This window comes from Trichechus manatus, unplaced genomic scaffold (assembly GCF_000243295.1).
Source record: "Trichechus manatus latirostris isolate Lorelei unplaced genomic scaffold, TriManLat1.0 scaffold00065, whole genome shotgun sequence".
In the NCBI taxonomy this organism is placed as follows: Eukaryota; Metazoa; Chordata; class Mammalia; order Sirenia; family Trichechidae; genus Trichechus; species Trichechus manatus.
In genome coordinates this window covers 3062779-3083401 of record NW_004444001.1, presented here as the reverse complement: position 1 = coordinate 3083401, position 20623 = coordinate 3062779, and the positions used below count along the sequence as shown (strand labels likewise).

At 48.6% G+C, this 20623-nt stretch overlaps 1 protein-coding gene across 3 annotated transcripts in view; it reads left to right on the top strand.

The window, feature by feature from the left end:
* LOC101345294 (BTB/POZ domain-containing protein 9) overlaps positions 1 to 20623 on the top strand; it is a 386665-nt gene that overhangs the window by 365178 nt on the left and 864 nt on the right. Inside the window, exons 6-7 of one of the 3 annotated variants that reach the window (XM_023734154.1) lie at positions 15718 to 15814; positions 18649 to 19084. In XM_023734154.1, coding sequence (XP_023589922.1) covers positions 15718 to 15814; positions 18649 to 18695 — 144 coding nt within the window. In that variant the 3' untranslated portion in view covers positions 18696 to 19084. Of the gene's footprint in view, positions 1 to 15717; positions 15844 to 18648; positions 19085 to 20623 lie in introns of those variants that run through there. The other 2 variants (XM_023734155.1, XM_023734156.1) reach the window with 2 other exon arrangements.

Here is a 20623-nt window from a genome sequence, read left to right as displayed (position 1 = left end):
GATTCTTTCCCCCACCCCCAACCCCCAACGCCTGTTGCTAGAAAGGCCCATCTTCTCTGCTGCTTCCTCAGTCACTTTATGGTGGTCTCGTTGCCAACCTAGCAAACTCGTGGTCAGCCAGTGTGATTGCTCAACTGCCTGTGCTGCTGATCAGCTCCTCTGAGCCACTCAGGAGGCAGATATGGTTCCTCTTCCTTACCCTCTCTTGTCTGAAAGGGTTAGGAGCTAGGCCTTGTCAACACCACGGCAAATGCCAGCCTCTTTATTCTCTGGTGGGTCTTAAGTTTCAACTCCATTGACTGTGCCACAGAGCCTTTCTGGTTCCAGTTTGGCACCTGTCACAGATCCCATTGTTGTCTTTTTCCCTTGTCATCTGTTTTTTATTCATACTAGGAGCTTCCTGGTCCTTTGTTATTTCACTCGGATAATTAATGAAATAGGCACACACCTACGTCCTTAAGGAAGTCAGGCTGGGCCTAAATGAGATCATGTCTGTGGACCCATGAAAGTCAGTCAGTGGTATTAAAAGAAATAAAAGTTACGCTTGCTTCTTTTTATGGTTTTTATGAAAACCTCTGTTTGAGGGAAAGTTCTGGAGTGATTTTTCAGTAGGCAGGGCACTCTGGGGCACAGGCAGCTCCAGAGGTTAAAAAGAACTGTAGGAAAAATGAACTTTCTGCAGTATGGAAGGACAGGGCTCCTGCTTGTGAGAACCTGCATTAAAGCTTTTGCCAAGTCAGTAACACAAACTGAGGGTGGTATTGACAGTCTGTAGGCAGCGCTCAAGGTTACATTTTACTTATTGAATTTATGTGCTTGAGGAGAGAGATTCTGCCTTATTTATCTTTGTATCCCCTGTACCTAGCATGGTGCCTAGCCACACGAAAGTGTAGAGTGCCTGTTGGCTGAATGAATCGTTCAGTCTGTCCATCTTTCCCTCTCCCAGTCAGTCAGTGGAAGAATAAAGGAAAAGATTTAATGAAACAACTTTTCATCATCGAGAGGCCATGGCATTCCCAGGCAGAGTTTCTGTCATTATATTGAGGAGTTTCTTAAACCAGAAACCAGAGTTTTGTAAGTAGAGAAGTATACTTGGTATTTCAGCATCTGCTAGCTTAAAACCAGTTGCCATTGATTCCAACTTGCAGGGACCCCATGTGTATCAGAGTAGAACTGTGCTCCATAGAGTTTTAATGGCTGATTTTTAGGAAGTAGATTGCCAGGCCTTTCTTTTGAAGAACCTCTGGGTGGAGTCAGACCTCCAACCTTTCAGTTAGTAGCCAAGAGCTTAACTGTTTCTACCACCCAGGAACTCCTCTCCTTTCTTAGGACCGTTATAATAATAAATTATAATAAAACTATAACAGTAAATAATATTTATTGTACTAATACAATTATAATAGTAGCAGCTAGTATTTAGTGAGTGCTTACTATGTTCCAGGCCCTATTCTAAGCTCTTTATACTTCTCATGTCATTTAACCCTCATATGTGAAGTAGGTTCTACTCTTACCCTCATTCTAAAGATGAGGAAATTCAGTACCAAGTGTTGGCAAAGATGTGGAACAACGGGCAGTTCCCATCCAGTGCTGTGGGAGTGTAAATTGTTACAATCACTTTGGAGAATGATTTGGTATTACTACTAATGTTGAATGTGTGCACACCTACCCTATGGCTAAAGCATTTTCACTCCTATGTATATTCCTTAAAGAAACTTTTACAAATTCAGGGTGCAAAAATGAGAATGTTCACAGCAGCATTGTTCATAATAGACCCAAATAGGAAACCACCCAGTGGTCCATCCACAGAAGAATGGATAAATAAAGCCAGCCAGGCTGCTCTGCCTCCCCAAAAGGCACTATAAGTAGTAAGCCACAGGCCTGAGCCATCTCTGCCCTGGCCCAGTGATCTGTGCCAGAAGATGATGAGCAGATGGTTCCTGGGGTTACCCTTCATGCACCAGCCCATGCTGGTTGCTGGGAAAGAAACCAAGGCAGGCCCTGCCCCTACAGGGGATTGCAGCTTCACTGCCTGATAGAAATCAACCCATGTGAAAAGCAACTTAACTCTATGTGACATTTCAAATCGCCTTGCCAGGTCGATGGTTGAGACGGAAGTGCAATGGAGCAGGAAGAAGCAATGATGATGGAGGTGGATGGGTGTGGGGCTGGCCCTGAGAAGGAGGCAGTGCTTACTTCATCTATAGAATGGGTCAAGTGATCCTGGCCTCTTCGGGTTGGGTGGAGATGAGTGAGGATGTTGTGGAAGGAGTTGGAGGTAGGGGCCGTGTATGGAACAGCAGTCAGCCCATGCCTTGCTCAGGAGGGTCTGCCAGAGCCAGCACCAGTAGGACCAAAAGTCTGCAAGTGGCTGCTTGAGCTGCCCTCCAGGACCACTCAGCTTGGAGCCTGGAGTGAGGCAGAATTTATTTACAGGCTTCTGACAGGCTGGTGAGTGGCTGTGGGCTCCCAGTACCATCCTCGTTCCCATAGCAACCTGTGGCTCTAGTGGAAAAAAAAATCAGGGACACAGACTCTGTAAAAGATAAATAAATACTCATTCCTGTCTTGGTGATAATTATTTCCCAGATTTCCTCCCCTGGGCCTGCACATGCCCTTTCTGGTTCCCTGAGGACCCCCTGCAGCATCCTCTGGAGGATCTCATCCAAGCCCAGAAGTTGTGCCGCAAAGCAGTCATGTGTTGTCTCCCAAGGGCCAGAATTCCCAGGGGTCAGCAGACATCCCAGTGGCGGTGCTGCAGAGGGATACAGAGCAAGTGGGGAGGCAAGCCCTCCCTCCGTGAGCTCGAGGTCTAAGGAGAGAGATAGTCCCAGCCTCAGAACTCCCACTGCTACCAGGGAGGGAGAACCTGACCTTCCAGGGGCCCCAGGTCCCAGCGATGGGGAGGGATGCACACAAATAAAACCTGCAGGGAATAGAAGTAGCTGAAACAGACTCAGCTTTCAGATGGCACCAGGGGAGGGGGGACCTATGCACTATTTGCGAGGCAAAGGAGACATTTGTGGGGCAGGACTAGGTGCCGGGCCAGAGAGATGGTAAGTAAGGAGCAGCAGGGCCTGGGGCATGAGGACAGGTAGGCCCAGCAGGCAGCCTGGCACCAGCTGGGTTTTCACTCTTAGTGCTAGCAGGAGGCTTTGACTGGGTCCTCCGTGATGCTGAAGTTCCTGAGGACAGAGGCCATGCTGTTTCCTCTTGTGTCCCTGGCACCCAGCCCAGTGCCTGGCACCCAGTGGTTCCTCCACAAATGGTGGCTGGATGGGCAGTGAAGGGACGAGAGGGGAGGCTAGCTGGGTGGGGCAGCAGGAGGGTGATGGGTGAGATTCCCATGTGCACAGTCAGACGAGGGCCGGAGCTGGGGTGCAGGTTCCGGGGAGATCCTGCTCAGGACAAGTTGTGACAGCCTTGATTGGGAGAACAGGGGAGACCTGAAGGCTGCATCAAGGCTGTAAGCTTCATGTCTTGGAGAATGGTACAACTGTTGAGAGGTACGAGAATGTCCAGAAGCATTTAGTTGCGAGAAAACCTAGGCCAAGAAGGAAAAAAGGAAAGTGATCCAAGTAAAAATGTGGATTCAAGAATTACACGTGCAGACAGTGATCACGAAGAGTCAGTCTAAGAAGAAAAGGTTGTGGATGGTCTGGAAGTAAACTCTGAGAAATAGCCATAATGCACAAGACAGGGATGGGAGAGTGAGCTCAGGAGAGAGGAGTGAGTTGGAGGAAGAGGGGCATCGAGCATGGACCAGGAACCCCAGGCCTGGGAGGCAGGAGACCTCGGTGCTGGTGCGAGCTTCACCCCAACCAACTGTGTGACCCCCAGCAAGTCACTTAACATCCCTGGCTCTCAGGGCCCTTGTCCTTAAAAGGAGAGTCCCTTCCCAGTGGAGAGAAAAGAAGGACCGGCAAATATTTAATTTGTAGCATAATTATAAAGGAAGACTTTTTCATAGGCATCTTTATGCTTAAACATCTATTATGAAAGATTTTATTGGAAAAAGAGGGGGAAAGTGATACAACATTGAGCACAAATCATTGTTACAAATACCCTACAATCCTTATAGCTGCTCTATTGGAGCAGCAGTAATTCCGCACCAAACAGCTGGCCTGGGAGGAAGTGCCCACAGACCCTGAGCAGGTGAGTGCCTGGGGGCCGTCAGGCAGAGAGATAAATGGAAACATCCAGTTTGTGAGCATCATCTCAAGCAGGGCCCCACTGCTGAGCCAAGCAGTTAAGACCTCCTTGCAGCTGGAGCTCTTCAAGACAAAACACACACACCCTGAGCCTGAAGTAAAGTCTGAGATGAAATGAAGAAATGCCCAGGGCAGCTGGAGCCCCACGTGGGCAGCGGGGGCAGAGTGAGGCCACAGGCTCTCCTGGTGCCTGTCCACTGAAGGGAGACGTGGTAAAGCCACATCTACCAGAGGGGGGAGTCAGACGTCCAGAAACCTGGGAACTGGAACATTTCCCTTTTTCTGTTTCTTATTAAAAAAATAAATAAGTAATAAAGAGATGCCTCTACCACTATAGGGCCAAATTAAGTCGAGAGAGTGAGCCTTTCCCCAGAACTCATGAGTGTGCACATATAATAAACAGCACTCAGGAATTCCAGGGCTGCTTGAGGTGATACATGTTGGAAAGGCTCTTCCAGAACCTTCCAAGCTGCAGGGTCCCAGTTATTTGTGTGTTTCCTGGCCTACATGGGTATGAGAAGGTGAAAGGGACATCTTATTTGACATTGGAAAGTTTAAAACCATTGCCATTTGTAAGCATCGTCACCAAGAAACTTACTTCAATACCTACTAGGGATAAGTACTTTTGCAAAAATATTTGGGTATCCTATCACCCCTAAAGCAATGTGAAAAATTATGTTCACAACTGGAAATGTCTCCCTCTGAAATGGGTTCTTTATCTGAGAACAGTGTTTCAGATTTCTAGAAACATTTTGTTGGAAACAAAGGGACAAAAAGAGAACATCTCTGCCATCTGTAGATGGACTGTTAACTTCTCCTGAGATGAGCATAAGAAAGATGTTAATCGTCATCAGGATCTGTTAGTGTTTATTGAACACTGAGTGAGCGTGTGCATCTACGGTGCCAGACACTGTGAAAGAAAAATAGGAAGTCTTCAGGGTATATAATTTAGAAGCTGTGTCTTTGTGTCTGACTTATGGGCATGTATCAGTGAGAGGTAGGTATGTATTTTATAAAGATACGTCGCCTTGTAAATGTAAGTTGGAAGTTTGGATGAGAAATCCTGTTTGTATTGGTTGGCATGAAGGCAGTCTGTGAAAATTACTCAGGAGAAACCAGGAAAGCAAGGTAGAGTCACTGATCAACGCTTATTAAATTTTCCTAATTTCTGCTACAGTTACAGTGGACTCTTAGGCCAACTTGAGAAAATTAGCAGAAGCTTCTGCTTATAAAAACCTTTAAGATATGTTGAGCAACCAGTGCCTGGGGATTCCCTTTAATGAAAGACAGCAGGCAGCGGCCAGCCGAGGAATTAGCCTGATCACCTCGAAAAGGCCAAGCGTGTTTGTGTACATCCTTCCCAGGGCCCAGAAAAAAAAGAACTCCCCATACTATCTCAAACATGTCGAGAATTATGGCTCCCAGAGAGGAAAGGCAGAGTGATAATAAACAGCAGCTACAAAAAGGACACTGGATTGTGAATAAGGCTGTGTTGGATTCATACACACGACTACATTCCAGATTAGCCAGCTTCTCTCGGGGGAAAGATCCAGTGGCCACTGAAGATGGTTCAGTGAAGGTGCCCCTTTGTGAGCAGTGGCAATCAAACAGGCTAATGGGATGCATGACTGCCAAAAAGGGGAAGGGAAAACGATGTGGCGACCGTGGTAATGGTTTTGCGTAAATCAGTAGTGCGTCTCTCTCTGCCCTGTATGCCGCATTCACTTTTGGTCACATCCTTCCTGAGGAGTATTGCAGTCTTGGGAAGGTTCAGAGGAAAGAAATTGAATCACACAAGCTTCTGAGCGAAGGAGAAACTTCGGACTCGGCTGTTTCCCCTAGAGGGAGGCTGAGAGGCGTATGGTGGAAAGAGGAAGTGGCTGAAGAGCTTGGGGTGTGGAGGGGCAGGGGCAGCACACTTCCGATGGCACACACCCCTGTGGTAGTGATGGCTTGTCCAAGCAAGTGGCTCGGCGATGTCCTCTAGTCCCCTTGTGGAAAGAGCAGAGGCATCACTGCCTTTCTGCCCTTCCACACCTCTCCACGGGGTGAGAGGCCTCTCTAGGCCCAGCCCCAACTACGTGATCACAGCAAAGGGGCCAGATTCCCCAAGATAAGCCTCCTTCTCACCTGTGCTCCCTAAACAGAGTCAGGACAGCCCACAGGCTCCTTCGTGGATGCCCATTTGCAAGGAGTCTCCATTGGCAGGTTCCCTGAGTCCCAGGGAAGGAACCCTCACCTTGCACATGATGGTGAAGCCTAACAAACGTGACATGTATTAAGTGTCTGCACTGGTCCCAGAATGGGCTGGGGATTGGCTTTGCATTGTTGTCATGTCAGGTTCAGGGCTGGTGTGCCTGGATTATCAGCTGAGGTGGCTGTTCTACAAAAGAGTGACGGGAGCCTCTCCTTCTCCCACTGTCGGGGAGACAGGCTGTCAGGAGTGAGGTGCCAGGGACCAGATGTTTATCCAGAAGCCCTCCATTGGTCCCCTCTGCCTGGAAGGCCCCTCCCTATCTACCTCCCAACTCTTCAAGGCCCAGTTTATGTGCACCTTCCTCCTTCCTCTCAGTAGCCGTCCCAGGCCCATCCCTTCCAGGCCGAATTAATTATCACACGCCTCTGACATATTACTGACCACATGCTACTGTGTTTATGTGAGAGCAGCATCTTGAATCCCACCTCACCATTCATTATCTGTGTAACCTCGGACAAGCCATTTTCTCCTTTTATGAAATGGGTATAATGCCTACCTTTAAGGATTGCTGTAAGAATTGAAGGTAGAAAAGGAAGTATGCATGCACATTCAGGCAAGGCCCTGAGAGCTGGGACATGGGGGTCTCTGATGGCAGGGACTGTGTGTAAACATATCGGGTAAGTGTGCTCCGTGAGTTCATTGAAGGTTTAAAAAAACAACAACAACAAAAACAAAAGCAGTGAAAGGATTTGTGAAAAATCCTTGGCACGAGTGCAGTCCCGCGTGAGGCCCTGACGGAACCCAGGTGGTTGGCTCCCGGCCCAGCAAGTGGGGCCATTCCTGGAGCCCCCTGGACCCGCCGCTACCTCCCTCTGTGGCACTGCAGTCTGTCAGCCTCTGTTTCTTCTAAAGAATTCTCTTGAGTCACTGTGGACCTTTTCTTTCCTTCATCAGTCTTGATGGAGCCTGTTTTCATGTTCTGTTACTTTTTTACCTTTAAAAATCACTCCTTTATGTTTTTTCTAAGCTGCTAACAGTTTTACCTCAGGGGATTGCCAGGTTTAGGAGTTTGTGGTCATCTACTTCATTCTTTAGACACTTGTATTATTTGAATTTGTCACCACAAACATCTATGTATTTCCTTTGTAATGTTTTTAAATTTAAGAAATATCAAATTTTTAAGAGTCTCCTCTGTCCAGTCCCTCTGGCTCCCTGCGTCCCTCTGGGGCTTAGTCTCTTGCCTTTGCCTCGCTTGCCCTCACTCCCCACCCACCCTGCACCCTTTGCCATTTCAGGCTTCCCAGGCCTGGCTGTCTTTGTCATCACCCTTTGGCTTGAGACCCTACAGTGATTCTTCCATTTTCCCTTCTACACCAAATCCTCACTCTTCTGTCTGCCCTGTCTTGCCTGGCTGCCTCATCCTTCTAGACAGCTCAGATGTCTCCTTACTGAGTAAGCATTCCCTGACTCCCTCGGGCTGGCTGGTCACCCCTCCTCTATGCCCTCCGACCCAGAGCTCTCTTTTGTGTACAGGCCTGTCTGCATGGTACACCCGAGGGCCCTGCACAGTGGGGCTGTGGGAAGCGCCCAGTCAGTGTCCTTGGAATGAATGAAGGAATGCATGCATGGAGGTCCCTCAGAATTCTGACCTACTCACACGTTCGACCTCTTGTCCCTGGACTCCTCTACCTAGGCCTACTGCATGTGCCACCCTCATTCTGTCCTCTGTATCTTGGCACAAAGAAGCACCGTTCCTTTTCCGATTTCCACCCTGCTTGGCTGCACCCACACCTTCATAGCCTGCTCACTCTAACACCCAGTGCGTGCCCCATCATTGACTCCAGGCCTAGCCTTCTTTCCATTCACTCGGAAAGATTTCACTTGGAATCTTCCCACACAGTTTGTGCCTTAATAAAATTAACTGTTTGCTGTGTGTAACCTTTGATCTGGCAGAGCCTGCTTGTCTCTCTGGAGGTGCGCAAAGAACCTGCATTAAAGCTAGTTGGTCCTTTAGTGACACCTGGGAACTCTGGGGTCACAGACTGAAGTGCACCTTTCAGAAACAGGACCTTGTTCCTCAATGTTTGGTCACTGCGCCCTGACCCCTGTACCCCGACCCCTGCACCCCAGAGCCACAGGGGAACTTCAGTCAGGCTGTTACTAGCTGGTACTTCAGGGGCTTCCAGTTCTGCCTTAGACAGAAGAGCCTGCTGTGAGCGCAGTGGTATCAGGGAGAGACATATTTTTTATTTCTCCGGGAGAAATCTCCATAGGAGAACACGAAAACAGCCGATTGAGGTTTGCTGTCAGTATCGCTAGGTGTGTTAAGAATAACCACCGTTTGAATTATTATTTTTTATTTTAATTTTTTATTGTGGTAAAATATATATAACATAAAATTTGCCATTTTAACATTTTGAAGTATACAATTCAGTGGCTTTGATTACATTAATCTTAATGTTGTATAACTATTACCACCATCCATTTCCAAAACCTTGTCATCACCCCAAACAAAAACTCTGCATCCGTTAAGCGCTAATTCGCCATTTGTCCTCCCCCAGCCCCTGATAACCACTAATAAACTTTTGTCTCTATGCATTTGCCTATTTTATTTATTTTATATAATTTGGATCGTACAATATTTGTCCTTTTATGTCTGGCTTATGTCACTCAGCATAATGTTTTCAAGGTTCATCCATGTTGTAGCATGTATCAGAACTTCATTTTTCTTTCTGACTGACCGAATACTCCATCGTATGGATATAACACATTTTGTTTATCCATTTATCTGTTGGTGGACACTTGGGTTCCCACCTTATGGCAGTTGTGAATAATGCTGCAATGAACATTGGTGTACAAGTATCTGTTTGAGTCCTTGCTTTCAATTCTTTTGGGTATATATGTAGGAGTGGAATTGCTGGGTTATGTGGTAGTTCTATGTTTAACCTTTTTTTTTGGTAATATTTTATTGTGTTTTTGGTGAAAGTTTACACAGTAAATTAGGTTCCTGTTTGACAATTTCTACATGAATTGTTCAGTGACATTAACTGTGTTCTGGCTGTTCTATTTCCAGAACTTAATTTCCCAGCCCCCTTATTTTCTCATCTTTGCTTTAGAGTAATTGTTGACTTTTTGGTCTCATATCGATGGTTTTTTAATGGAGCACCGTACTCACAGTAATATCCTTTATTTTGTGTGCCAATCTGTTATTTCACTAAAAGGTGACCTCAGGCAATAGTTTTGGTTCAAAGTTTAAAAAGTATCTCAGGGTAGTAACTGGTCCAGAAAGTCTGGACTTTTTAAGAATTTGAGTTCTGTTCTGTGTTTTTCTCCCATTCTATTAGGGTCCATCTATTGTGGCCCGTCTGTGGTTGGTAGTAGTAGCCGGGCACCATCTAGTTCTGGTTTCAGGGTAGATGAAGCCATGGCTCATGTAGGCCCTTAGCCCTGTAGACTAGTTTCTCCTGTGAGACTTTGGTTTGTTTCTCATGTTTAACTTTTTTGAGGAACTTACCAAACCATTTTCCACAGTGGCTGCAGTTTCTCCATATCCTTGACAAAACTTATTTTCTAGTTTTTTTTTTTTTTGTAATAGTAGTGCTTCTAGTGGGAGTGAAGTGGTATCTCATTGTGACTATTTGCATTATCATTTAAAAACCTTGGTAATGAGCTAAAGACAGTTGTGCCATTAACACCATCCAACTTGGAGAAGAAAGAAATTCGGGCTGGAAGTGGGGATAACAATGGGGACAAGGGCAACAATAAGAGGAGGCTCTTGTCAGGCCAGTGAACAGCTCTTAAGTGCTTACTGTAGACAGGGTATCTTCCCAGGCTTTTTACCTGCACAGTGCAGAACAGGGATAGCATTGCTTATGGGACCCTTGCACGTTTTGAAGAACAAGCAGTTAGTCAGCACTGGACCGCATGAAGTCTTTTTTAACTTTATTTTTCAATCCAGGATTTTTATTGATCCGTTTACTCTTGTGCAAGGCCTGGAGAGGGAGAAAGGATGACTAGGACTTGGTCTTTGAGTTAGATTGGAACCGACAGATCAGTAGTCAGAGGCAGGAGAGAGAGAGAGAGGGGCAGGTGTGTGGGGCCGCGGAGTCCTGACGGCTTGCGGAACTGGGCTGGGGAAGAGCTCGGCTGGAAATTAACAGGACTGAAGAGCAACCTTGCAGGAGCAAAAGGAGAGAAAAAGCATTCAATACAAGAGGGGGGACTTGAGGAAAAGTAATACGGAGTAGGACAAATGTAAGTCAATGCCGGGATTAGTGTCAGCCTGGGGCTCTGAGGAGCCGCTTCCGGAGATATTGACTGGGAGCGAAAGAGAGTGGGGATTACACAAATAACCGATTAGAGAACATGATGGGGGCAGGGGAAAGAGCTCAAATGGTCAGAAAGGGGAAAGGTGCCTGCAAAATGCAGCATGTTCTGAAAATTCATTGTTCAGAGAAGATGGAGACCTGGGTGGTGGGGACAAAGTATGACTCTGGCCATGTTGAGAAAGAATGTTTATTCGGTTACAAGGGCTTTTAGGGAAAAGCTTGAGTTGAGAGTCAGGTTTAGTATGAGGAAGCAGAGTTGTGTTCTCTGGGGATTGCCCTGGCTACTGAGCAAAGCCTGCCTGGCCTGCCTCGCCACAGTGTCCAGACTGAGCGCTTCCATGAGAAAGGCGCCCTTCTGCCGGAAAGCGGAGTGTTCATAAAGCAAGACAGACTAAGGCGGTGACCCATCAGAGGACGGCTCTGTTACTTCGAAAGCTGAAAGGATGTTAAACTGATGGGGAAGAGTAGATTGATTGTTGCCGCTTTGTAGAGGGTTTTCACATTACCCTGCTTGGCCCACATGGTTTTTACGTTTCCATACGGGGCCCTCTGGTCTGACCAGGGCCCACCTGGCTGTGGACAGGTAAGCACCTACAGATGGGCCCAGAGAGAAGCCTTTATATAAAAGGATGGGAAGAAGGAAAGGAGAGGGCAGCTAGGGCGGTGAAGCTCCACTGTGATGCTGTAGTGGTCGCGGGCCCATGAGCCACCCCGGCAGCCAGGACAGCAGCGGAGCACTTGACCTGTAAGGACAGAACGAAGCTCACTCTAAGAGAAAACAGCCTCTGCCAGAATGGAAGAGGGCAGACCAGGGAAACGCGAGGTCTCCGTTAGTCTTCATATTAGACTTTGAAATGTAAAACAGTGGTAGATAAATGAATTGAAATGGGAATATGGGGGAAAAAAAATAGTGATGCAGGAAGGTAGGCACGGAATTTATATTTTATGTGTAACCTTAGAGTTGATATTGCATTTGTCTTCTGCTCTGTGAACTGGATTCTATGTAGAAAGGTGTGTGTGTGCATGTGTGCGTGCATGTGGAGGCTGCAGAGCTCCTGGGGAGGAAGCCAGCCCCTACATCCCTGCTAGGCCCCGGCTGCAGCTGCCCTCCTGACCCCTCTGCTGCGTCACTGCCTCTGCTTGGCCTCCTCCACCCGGGTACCCATCCAGCCCACACCCTGGGCACTATGCCCTTATCCTCTGACAGACCTCTAACAGGCCTGTACCTAGGGACAGACTCACCAAACACGGGCAAACCCAATGCAAGCATTCAGTGGCTTTCCGTGCACCAGCAGGCCCTTCAGAAGGAAAGGGCAGGCACCACCCAAGGGAGCAGGAGGCCACAGCCATGTTGTTCACTCTTAAACTATCCCCTGAGCATGGCTGTGCTCCTGTGTAGCGTGGCCTGTACTTGTGGCTCATCCATGCAGGTCCAGGCACCACCCATCCTTTCCACGCACATCACTGTAATCCAGTTACATGCTGATAATTCAGCCTTACCATTTGCACCCAACTTCACCCACAGCTTTCTAACATATTGCTTCATCTTATTTATAATCCAGGGCCTTTGCCTAATTTAGGAGAGGTCTGGAGACCAAAGGGAGAAAGCCTTAGGAGCCCAAGCTCTATGAGGTGTCTGTTGTAGGAGCCTCTGTCCTAGCAGCTAGTCTTCTGCCTTTTTCCTGTGGCTGTGACCCTGTCCTGGTCACTGGTGTCGCATCTCTGGCCCAGCACGCCAGTTTCTCTAAGAGCATCTCATGCCATCAGGCCTCTCAGGAACTGGAACCCACCCTTAAATCCCATCCCTGCCATCAACCTCACTGATCTCCACCCCTGCTGGGATCTCCCCTGCCAGGCCTCCTCATACCCCTCAACCTCCTGACCTGCCTACCTGGTGGCATTTTCCCTCAGCCCCCGCTGGGTCTGCCCCCCATGGGCCTGTGTGCCCGTTCCCCCAGCTTCCTGAGCTCTGGCCTTCTGTGCCAGCCTATCTCGGCCTGAGGTGCAGAGCTCGCTGGCTTTATCCACTCCTCCCTTCACCGCTAACAGGTAATCACCTCATGTACCATCCTTCCTCCTCCTCTGTGCCTCTGCAGCCATCCTGTCCAAAGCTTGCACCCCTCCTCCTAGACATCGGCGTTGACCCCCAGCTGATCACCCAACAGTATCCTCCATCTCCAGGTGCCTCTGCACCTTGTTACCAGATCTCCCCAAACACCTGGTACCATATCACCAACATAAACGCACCACGTGGCCAGGATCCTGAGGCAAGGCCAGCGCGTGAAGCCCTCACTGGGCACTTATCAAGGAGCAGGTCGTCTGTGCTCCCACTCCAAAACCCTCACTGGCTCCCATCGCCGACATCACCCCTCCTCAGAGGCCACACACCCACTCCCTCCTGTTCCTGTCGGACACCACTCAGCATCTCCTCCTCGAAGTCTCACTTACACTGTGCCCCTTGCCTGGAACACTCTTCTAACCCCAAAATGCCCCTTTTCCCCTCTAGGTTCTGCCTGTTTGTTTTTTAAGAACTATGTCAAGAGCATAGATTCTCCTAAGCACAGTAGAGCACTGGCCTTCTAACTTTTTTGTTTGCATGTCCTCTAAAAGAGCTTTGGGGAAAACGTGTAATCATTTGGGCATTTTAGCTTGAGATCTAAAACGTTTCATCTTAAGTTTAAATACATTTAGTTTTGGTTAATATGAGATAGAAAAACAAGCTAAACATTTTGTAAAATGGAAAATGAGGATTGGAATAAATATTTGATGACACAATTTAATGAAATAGGTTTTTAACTACCTCAGTGAAGAAGGCACGCTGAATCTGAAAAAAAAAATCACGGAAAAATTTTATCTATGAGTTTTAGCCAGAGTATCTTGGAAATTTTTGGATAGTTCATGAAAAGTTCCAGTTATATTAAAAAGAATTAGCTTCACGCATCTATATAGCTTCAGGTGTCCTGAACTCGAAACATCTCAGACGAGGCTTCACCCTGACGGCAGTATGTGTAAGACGGAAAAGACAGAGCTCTCGAGAGGTCTCAGTGACTCATAGAGGGTGCTTCTTGGATCCTGGGCTTTGAAAGGGGGTCTGTATGCCCCAGTGCAGTGCACCTTAGCAAGGGTGGAAGGAATGGGGGCTGCGCCTTCCCTCTGTGAAGGGGGAGAAGGGTGTTGTGAATTCAGGCACATTCTCAGGCAGTTTTAGAAAATACTGAATTTGAGGATCTAGAAATTGATTCTTGTAGAACTGCCGGCATGCTCTTTGCAGAGTAGATTTACGAACCCCTAACTGAAGACCACAGCTGCAGAGTGGTAATGCCGCCCCTTTGGGAGAGCTCAGGACAGAAAGCCATAACCGGGGAAGAATCAGGATGTCTTACAGCAGAGAAGGTTTTCTGTGTGTGCACTGCAGAGGTGCGTACCACTCAAAGCCTGCCTCTAACACGGGGTTCCTCTGAGGTCCCCTTGTCTTGTGAGCCCCCACAGCTCACGATGCAGCGGTTACCTCCATGTCAGCCTCAGCTCCTCCAGCCGTGTTACTTGTTCGTTTAAGATCAGGGCTGAGCAAGCCCTGTGTGCTGAGCTCAGAGCTTGGTGCTAGGACGGATCTCATGGTGGCCATAGCATTCCTGAGCTCAGAGCTCAGTGGGTGCTCTCCGAGTGACTGATGCAGTAGGCAAGCTTTTCCTGGTTCCAGGGGGCCACCCGCCCTCCACCTTGAGGGCGTTGCTCTAAGCTGGCCTAGGCCATATAGGGTTGAAACCCACCCCCAGCACTGCTAGACAGCAGGTCTGTGCTCAGCCCTGCTTGGGCCGGAGATGATCAGACGTCAGGAGCTTGTTTCCTTCCCAACTGAAGGCACAGGAAGTACACAGAGGAGGGGCCTCGTGGGACCTTTAGAGATAAGTGTGGGTCCATGAGTGAACACTTAAGATGCTTCTCTCTTGGAACTGGAATATGTGTCCAGTTGCCTCCATGAACAGCTGCCTTCTTTGCCAGGAGACCAAAAATGGATGGTACCCAGCTACCATTACTGAACAATTTGACCAAAGATTCTATAGCAGAATCTTGATTTTTTTTTTTTTTTTTTTTTGGGTGGTGGGGGGAGTTGGAACATAACTTCAAATTCTTGTAGAATCCAGACTTCTTTTCTGGTGCCATTGAGGTTGGATGGTCCCCCTCCTGCACCTGAAACTATTACCCTGAGAAAATCTTTAAACCTTAAACTGAAACTATCCCCTAAACTCATCTCTAAACCAAACTAGCTGAATTAGAAAAGAATGTCTGCCTTGAGCATTGTGTTCTTCTAAATAATTACCTATATGAGATCAGCTTGACAACAGCAACTCCAAAGGTTAGGTAGGACGCTTAGGGGGCGGTGAGTCAGTGTTGATGATGGGGAAACAGTTCAGAGAAGTGTATTGAGAAAGGCGGCACATCTTGAATGTAACCAGTGTCACTGAACTGTACACGCAGAAACCGTTGGGTTGGTGTACGTCTGCTACGTACATCTTCACAAGAAAAAAAGATGCTTCTCTCCTGAGGTAATGCCCTGTGGACTTTTTTTTATACTAGCTTTATTGTGAGAGAATTTACATACCAAACAATCACCTATTTAAAGATACAGTTCATGGTTTTCAGTATATTCACAGTGTTGTGCAACCACTACAGTCAACTCCTGTTGACTTTTAACCCAACTGGCAAATTCAAGAATAAAGAAATGAAGAGAGAAAAAGAGGAAAGAACTCAAGAAAAAAGTAACAAAAACTGGAGTAACCCAGTGAGAACATTTCACAGGAATCCACGCCGTGCGTCTATAACTTTGGAACCGTTGATCCATTTACCTTGATTCTGACTGATCAAAAGAGATGTTTACAACCTTCTAGGAGCTGTCAGGGGTCTGACCCCTGCCTCGTCCCCAAAGCTGGCAGGACAGCGCCGTGGCCCAGCACTCACCGTCATCTGCCCTTCTCTCCCCTAGGTGTTCCACTGTGTCCACTTTGAGTGTCCAGAGCAGCAGAGTGGCCAGAAGGAGGAAAACGGCGAGGACCCAGGGACAGGGGACACCAGCCTGGCAGGTCAGCAGCTCAGCCCACATGCCCTGTAGGCCCCCAGCGGCAGCTCCCTGCCCTCCAGCCCAGGCTCCACCTCAGGCTTACCCCACCTGCAGCACCAATAAAGGGAGGCAGCAGGTGTGGAATAACTTGGGTTGGGCCCAGGCAAGAGCAGGAAATTATGTCCTCCTTAAGCAGGGATCTTTGTTGACTCCCCCCACAACCCTCACCCCCCACCCCCACTTCTAGAGAGGAGCAGACCTGGCTGGAAAAACACGGACATAGAGCAGGTTTTCTCCCAAGGACAGAAAGGGGCTGCTTTGTTCTCCTCAATTTGTTCAAATCAGGCTGGTCTCCAAGGAGAGAAAATGGGTCTTCAATCTTCATCAAGTCCCCCATTAACACCCTACTTCTCTAATCTAGCCCCAGGCAAAGGGAACAGAAGGAAGTAATAGACAGGCCTGTGCTAGAATACAAAAATGGCAGCGAAGCTCGGCTGTAAGGAGGGTGTATTAGGCCTTTATTACCTGGAGGCAACCCTTTAGGAGATGGGTTCTAGGAGTGTTTACTTTTATGGAACACATCGTCCTGGCAACTAAATGATTTTTTATTTCTTTTACTTATTCTCCATTTGCTGAATCATAGGTGTTCCAGATCTTTTTGAAATGCTCAAACAGCAAATCACTCATTTTAATCCCTCCTGATGCTGTAATTTTCCTCCCTTAGTTTGAGATGGTTAAACATGGGGTAGAGCAGAGAAATATTGTGTACATCTCTAAATGAGACACAGATGCAGCTCATCATGGCACCTGGTCTGACCAGGAAAATCCTGTGAGGAAGTTCAACAAAGTACACAATGAACAAATCAATCTGCGGACACTGGAGTTAATAATCACTCCAATTGCTGAGTTATTAACCTGTCATTCCCAAAATATATCCAGAACTAGCACATGCTTTTAAGCCTGGGAGTCTGGCAAGGAAAGGGTCGTGTCACTCACTAATTTAATGTTCAGAAGTATGCGTGTATAGACATATACCAAGCTCCGGTTTGGTGAGCCTGCCTGGGAACCACGTAGTGGAGCCGCCCTTTGGGATTTTTGTAGCCGAGCGGGGGTCGAGGTCGCCCTCCACCCATCAGTGTCAGGCGTCCACACTGAGACTGTGCAGTCACCATGGTGGTATCCAGTGATGGCTGTGTTTCCCCCCCATGCTACAGTACCCAGTACCGTACTGGGCATTGAAAAGCAGTTATAAGAAGCTTTTCTCCTAATCTTCATGAAATGATCTCATTGACTGTTGTAGCTTGATCTGGCCCTGTTCTGTCTGTTAGTTATTTCCATTCCAGTGTTAACTACCCTTTGTAACTTGATCAGATTACTGTCTGCTGTTTTGCTTGTCTCCAGACTTCTCCCGCTGTCCAGTAAGCTTGGGCCAGAGCCGGAGAGCTCTCCCTGTAAGCTTGGTGGGGCTGAGCCGCAAAGCACAGTGGGCCCTCAGCCGCTTGCAGACGCCAGAGCACCTGCTGCCCTCCAGACCAGGCGCGGGGTCCCCTGCATGTGCTGTGATCACGCTTAGAGGAGGGTGTGGGACTAGGGGGGTTCTGGTTGGGGTATAGAAAGAGCCGATGGCTCAGCTAACTCAATCTGTCTTCTCTCGTTTAACTTAGTTTTGAGTGATATATCAGTATTGAAATAGTACAGTGGTATCAAACTGTCTGATAAACAGGAAGGAAGGTTGTCTTTCTTTGTGAACCCAGGTCAGCAGAAAGCAGATGTCACCAAGGCAGGGAAAGAAACTGTTCTGGGGAGGAGGAGCGACTTGGGCCCGCAGTTCTCCTGTTTCTCCTCAGACCCTCAGCCAGGTCACAAGCATGTGACAAGCGCAGTGCCTCTGAGGCGGTCCCTCTCGCCCTGCTCCCAGGCCCAGCTCTGGGATCTCTGTCCACTTCCCATGGTTTGGAGTGAGGGAACCCCCTGAGGAGATGCCAGGCATTTCATAAGATAAAGCTCCTCTAATGACTAGCATTGCTGCCCTATGTCATGGTGGGTGGCTGTCCTCTGCCTCTGTCAGCATCCAGCCCCTGGCTGCCAATTAGCATGGAGGAGTCCTGTCCACTCAGCACTTCCTTAAGCAGTCCATTCACTGCTGATGGGGGAGCAGAAGTCATTAGATCAGTCATTTCAAGGGCAGAGTTCACATGTTTTGAAAGTATCTATTCAAGGGCTTCTTCTTAAACATTAAAATAACCTGTCCGGAGCCCCTGGCTTGGAGACCTGTTCTGCTGACCTCAGGAAATGGGGAATGACCCAACTCTCTACAGACCTTTACCCTGTGCTGCCCCACATAGCCACACTCTGCCACCCAGGCACTGTGATGCCTGCACAGTCTCACCGCTGAAGGAGGCACAGACCATCACCCCTTTCTCCCCTGGTCTTATGACACTGTTTGGACGCCCTGGGGAGGCCCCACTTGGATGGAGCCTTCTCAGGGCCTCAGGCAGACACTGAAGGAGCTCAGTCAAGCCTGGTCCCGTTTACCCTTCGCTGGGCCAGGGTGTTCTGCCCACCTCGATGGCCTTCTCACTGGGGGACAGCAGGCCAGGGCCTTCCAGACGGCGCCGGGAGTCCTGGTCGAGTGCATCACACCAGCCATACCCAGGGCAGTGCCCAGATGTCCAGGGAATGAGGGATGAGCTGGCAGCTGGGAAAAAGCCCGGGCTCACCTGAGGAACAGCAGCCCAAGTTGAGCCTTGAGGCTGGGGGAGAGCTGGGGTGGCCTCGGGTGGGCTGCTGGGAGCAGTTAAACTTGCAGTCGGTTCTCATGCCCCCGGGCTGCTCCTACTGAGGACTTCTCCCCAGGCCCTCGGAGCCCAATGGCTGACAAGGTTGGGAGACAGCAGAGCTGAGTGGAAGAGTTGATGAGGAGCCTTGCTGGCCCACAGCTAGGAGGGTCCCCAGGAGCCCGAAGGGTCCTCGCCAGCAGAAGGTGGAGGCCAACCTGGTGGAAACTGTTGGCGGGGGCAGAGGCAGCTGAGGGGCATACTTCCCCCCGGGACAGCCCCAAGGTGCCACGCCAGTGAGGGCACAGCCCGAGGTGTGATGGTGTCCAGACTGAAGTGAGAAAAGGCCCGTCCTCATCAGAGAGAGACTGGTGGGTGCTCCTACCCTCTGGCCCTTTACCACGACGCTTGTCAAAATGTGAAAGGGGAGCACCTTTGTAACCTCCACCCAGGTCAAGAAATAGAACCTTGCCAGAACCCCTGCCCTTCATTGTAGATTATTGTTTGGGGACCTTAATTAGGGCTTTTGGAAAAAGTCACCTTCCATCAGCTCCCAAGAGGGCCAGTGGGGGCAGCACTGAGCAGGTGGCAAGGGTGAGTGGGAGTGGCCACACTCTGCCCGCCCCCGTCCTGCACCCAGCACTTTGGACTTCAAACAGCCATAATAATATAACCACCACCCCCCCCCACACACACACACACTTGTTTTCCCGTATTCTCAGTGCTTTTTCTGTTTTTCTTCTGATTTTACTGAGAACCATGAGCCCATGATGGATGTGGGACTCTTCTCAATTGCTCTTTAAATTGTCACTTTTTTAATTTTATTAAATGAAGTGTTGATTCCTGACAAATACATTAAAAGTGTTTTATTCCTACAAGAGTTGGGAAAAGAAATTATTTTCAGCAAGAGTGGGATGTGTTTGTTAGACTGATTACTTGGCAGGGGAAAAAAAAAAATGAGTTTCTGAATTGTGCAAAAAAATTGCTCAGTAGTTACGCTGTCACCCCAGTTGTCAAACTACTGTGCACATGGCTCTGACCCAGTCAACTTCACCTTTTTTTTTTAAATTTAGAAGATAACAAAATTGTAATCATTTATCCTTTCTAGAGCCAAGGGGAAAAAAAGGAAGGTATAATCTACGCTAAAAAGCTGCGCATTCTTTGGGCCAAGGCCACTTGGTAATAAAAGAAATGGAGCGTTCCCATTGCAGACTTCAATTAAGAAGCTCCCTTTGGACAGGAAAGAAAGGTGTCAGGAGGAAAAGAAAATTAAATTTGTCTTCTTCCAGAAGGTTTTCCTCATTAATGTTTGTGTTTAGGCGTTATTATTTCAATCTTGCCTTCTGTTTGGGTGCCAAGCTCCTTCAGAGGATGTAGAGGCGGACAGACGGATGGACGGGGAGTGGGCTGAACAGGGCAGCTGGGGCTGCAGCGGGCGCGGCCACACTCCATTTATTTTTGTGGCTGCAGCCATCGATTCTGTGTGTTTATCCTGACAACAGTTCCAGCAGGAGTTCGTGCTCATTAGTGGCCCTTGGAATTTAAAATACAGTTCATGGTGCTGTGTCACCGTGGTTTTTATTATAATATGAAATTAGAAGATGTCCCGGTGCCTAGTGTTTGCTCAGGAGTTTCTGGAAGCGGGGGAAAGGCTGTGGTTAGACAGCATTCAGGGTGACGCGCACCAGTCCCCACTTCTTAAAGCTGACCCAGTCACACCTGGTCACAGGCAGGGTTTTGAGGCACAGAGAATAGTGGTGAAGGTGGCGAGAAGGGTTGGTTGTGGGCACAGTCTGCAGTGATGTCCGGCCACCCAGGGAGTTCTGGGGAGGAGTGAGAGGAGACTGGGCGATTCCATTCCGTCTGTGGGAGGAGGCCACACCCTCCGCCCCAGGCCAGCGACGACGCTCTAGCTGCACAGCATGGCAGCACCCCCCCCCCACCTGGGAAGTGCACAGGAGAATCCGAAAGAGCCCCAGGTGGTCCTGCGCTCTACCCCCCACACACACTCTACCCCGCCACCCCCCTGTCCCTCTTTTTCTCTCTCCTCCTCC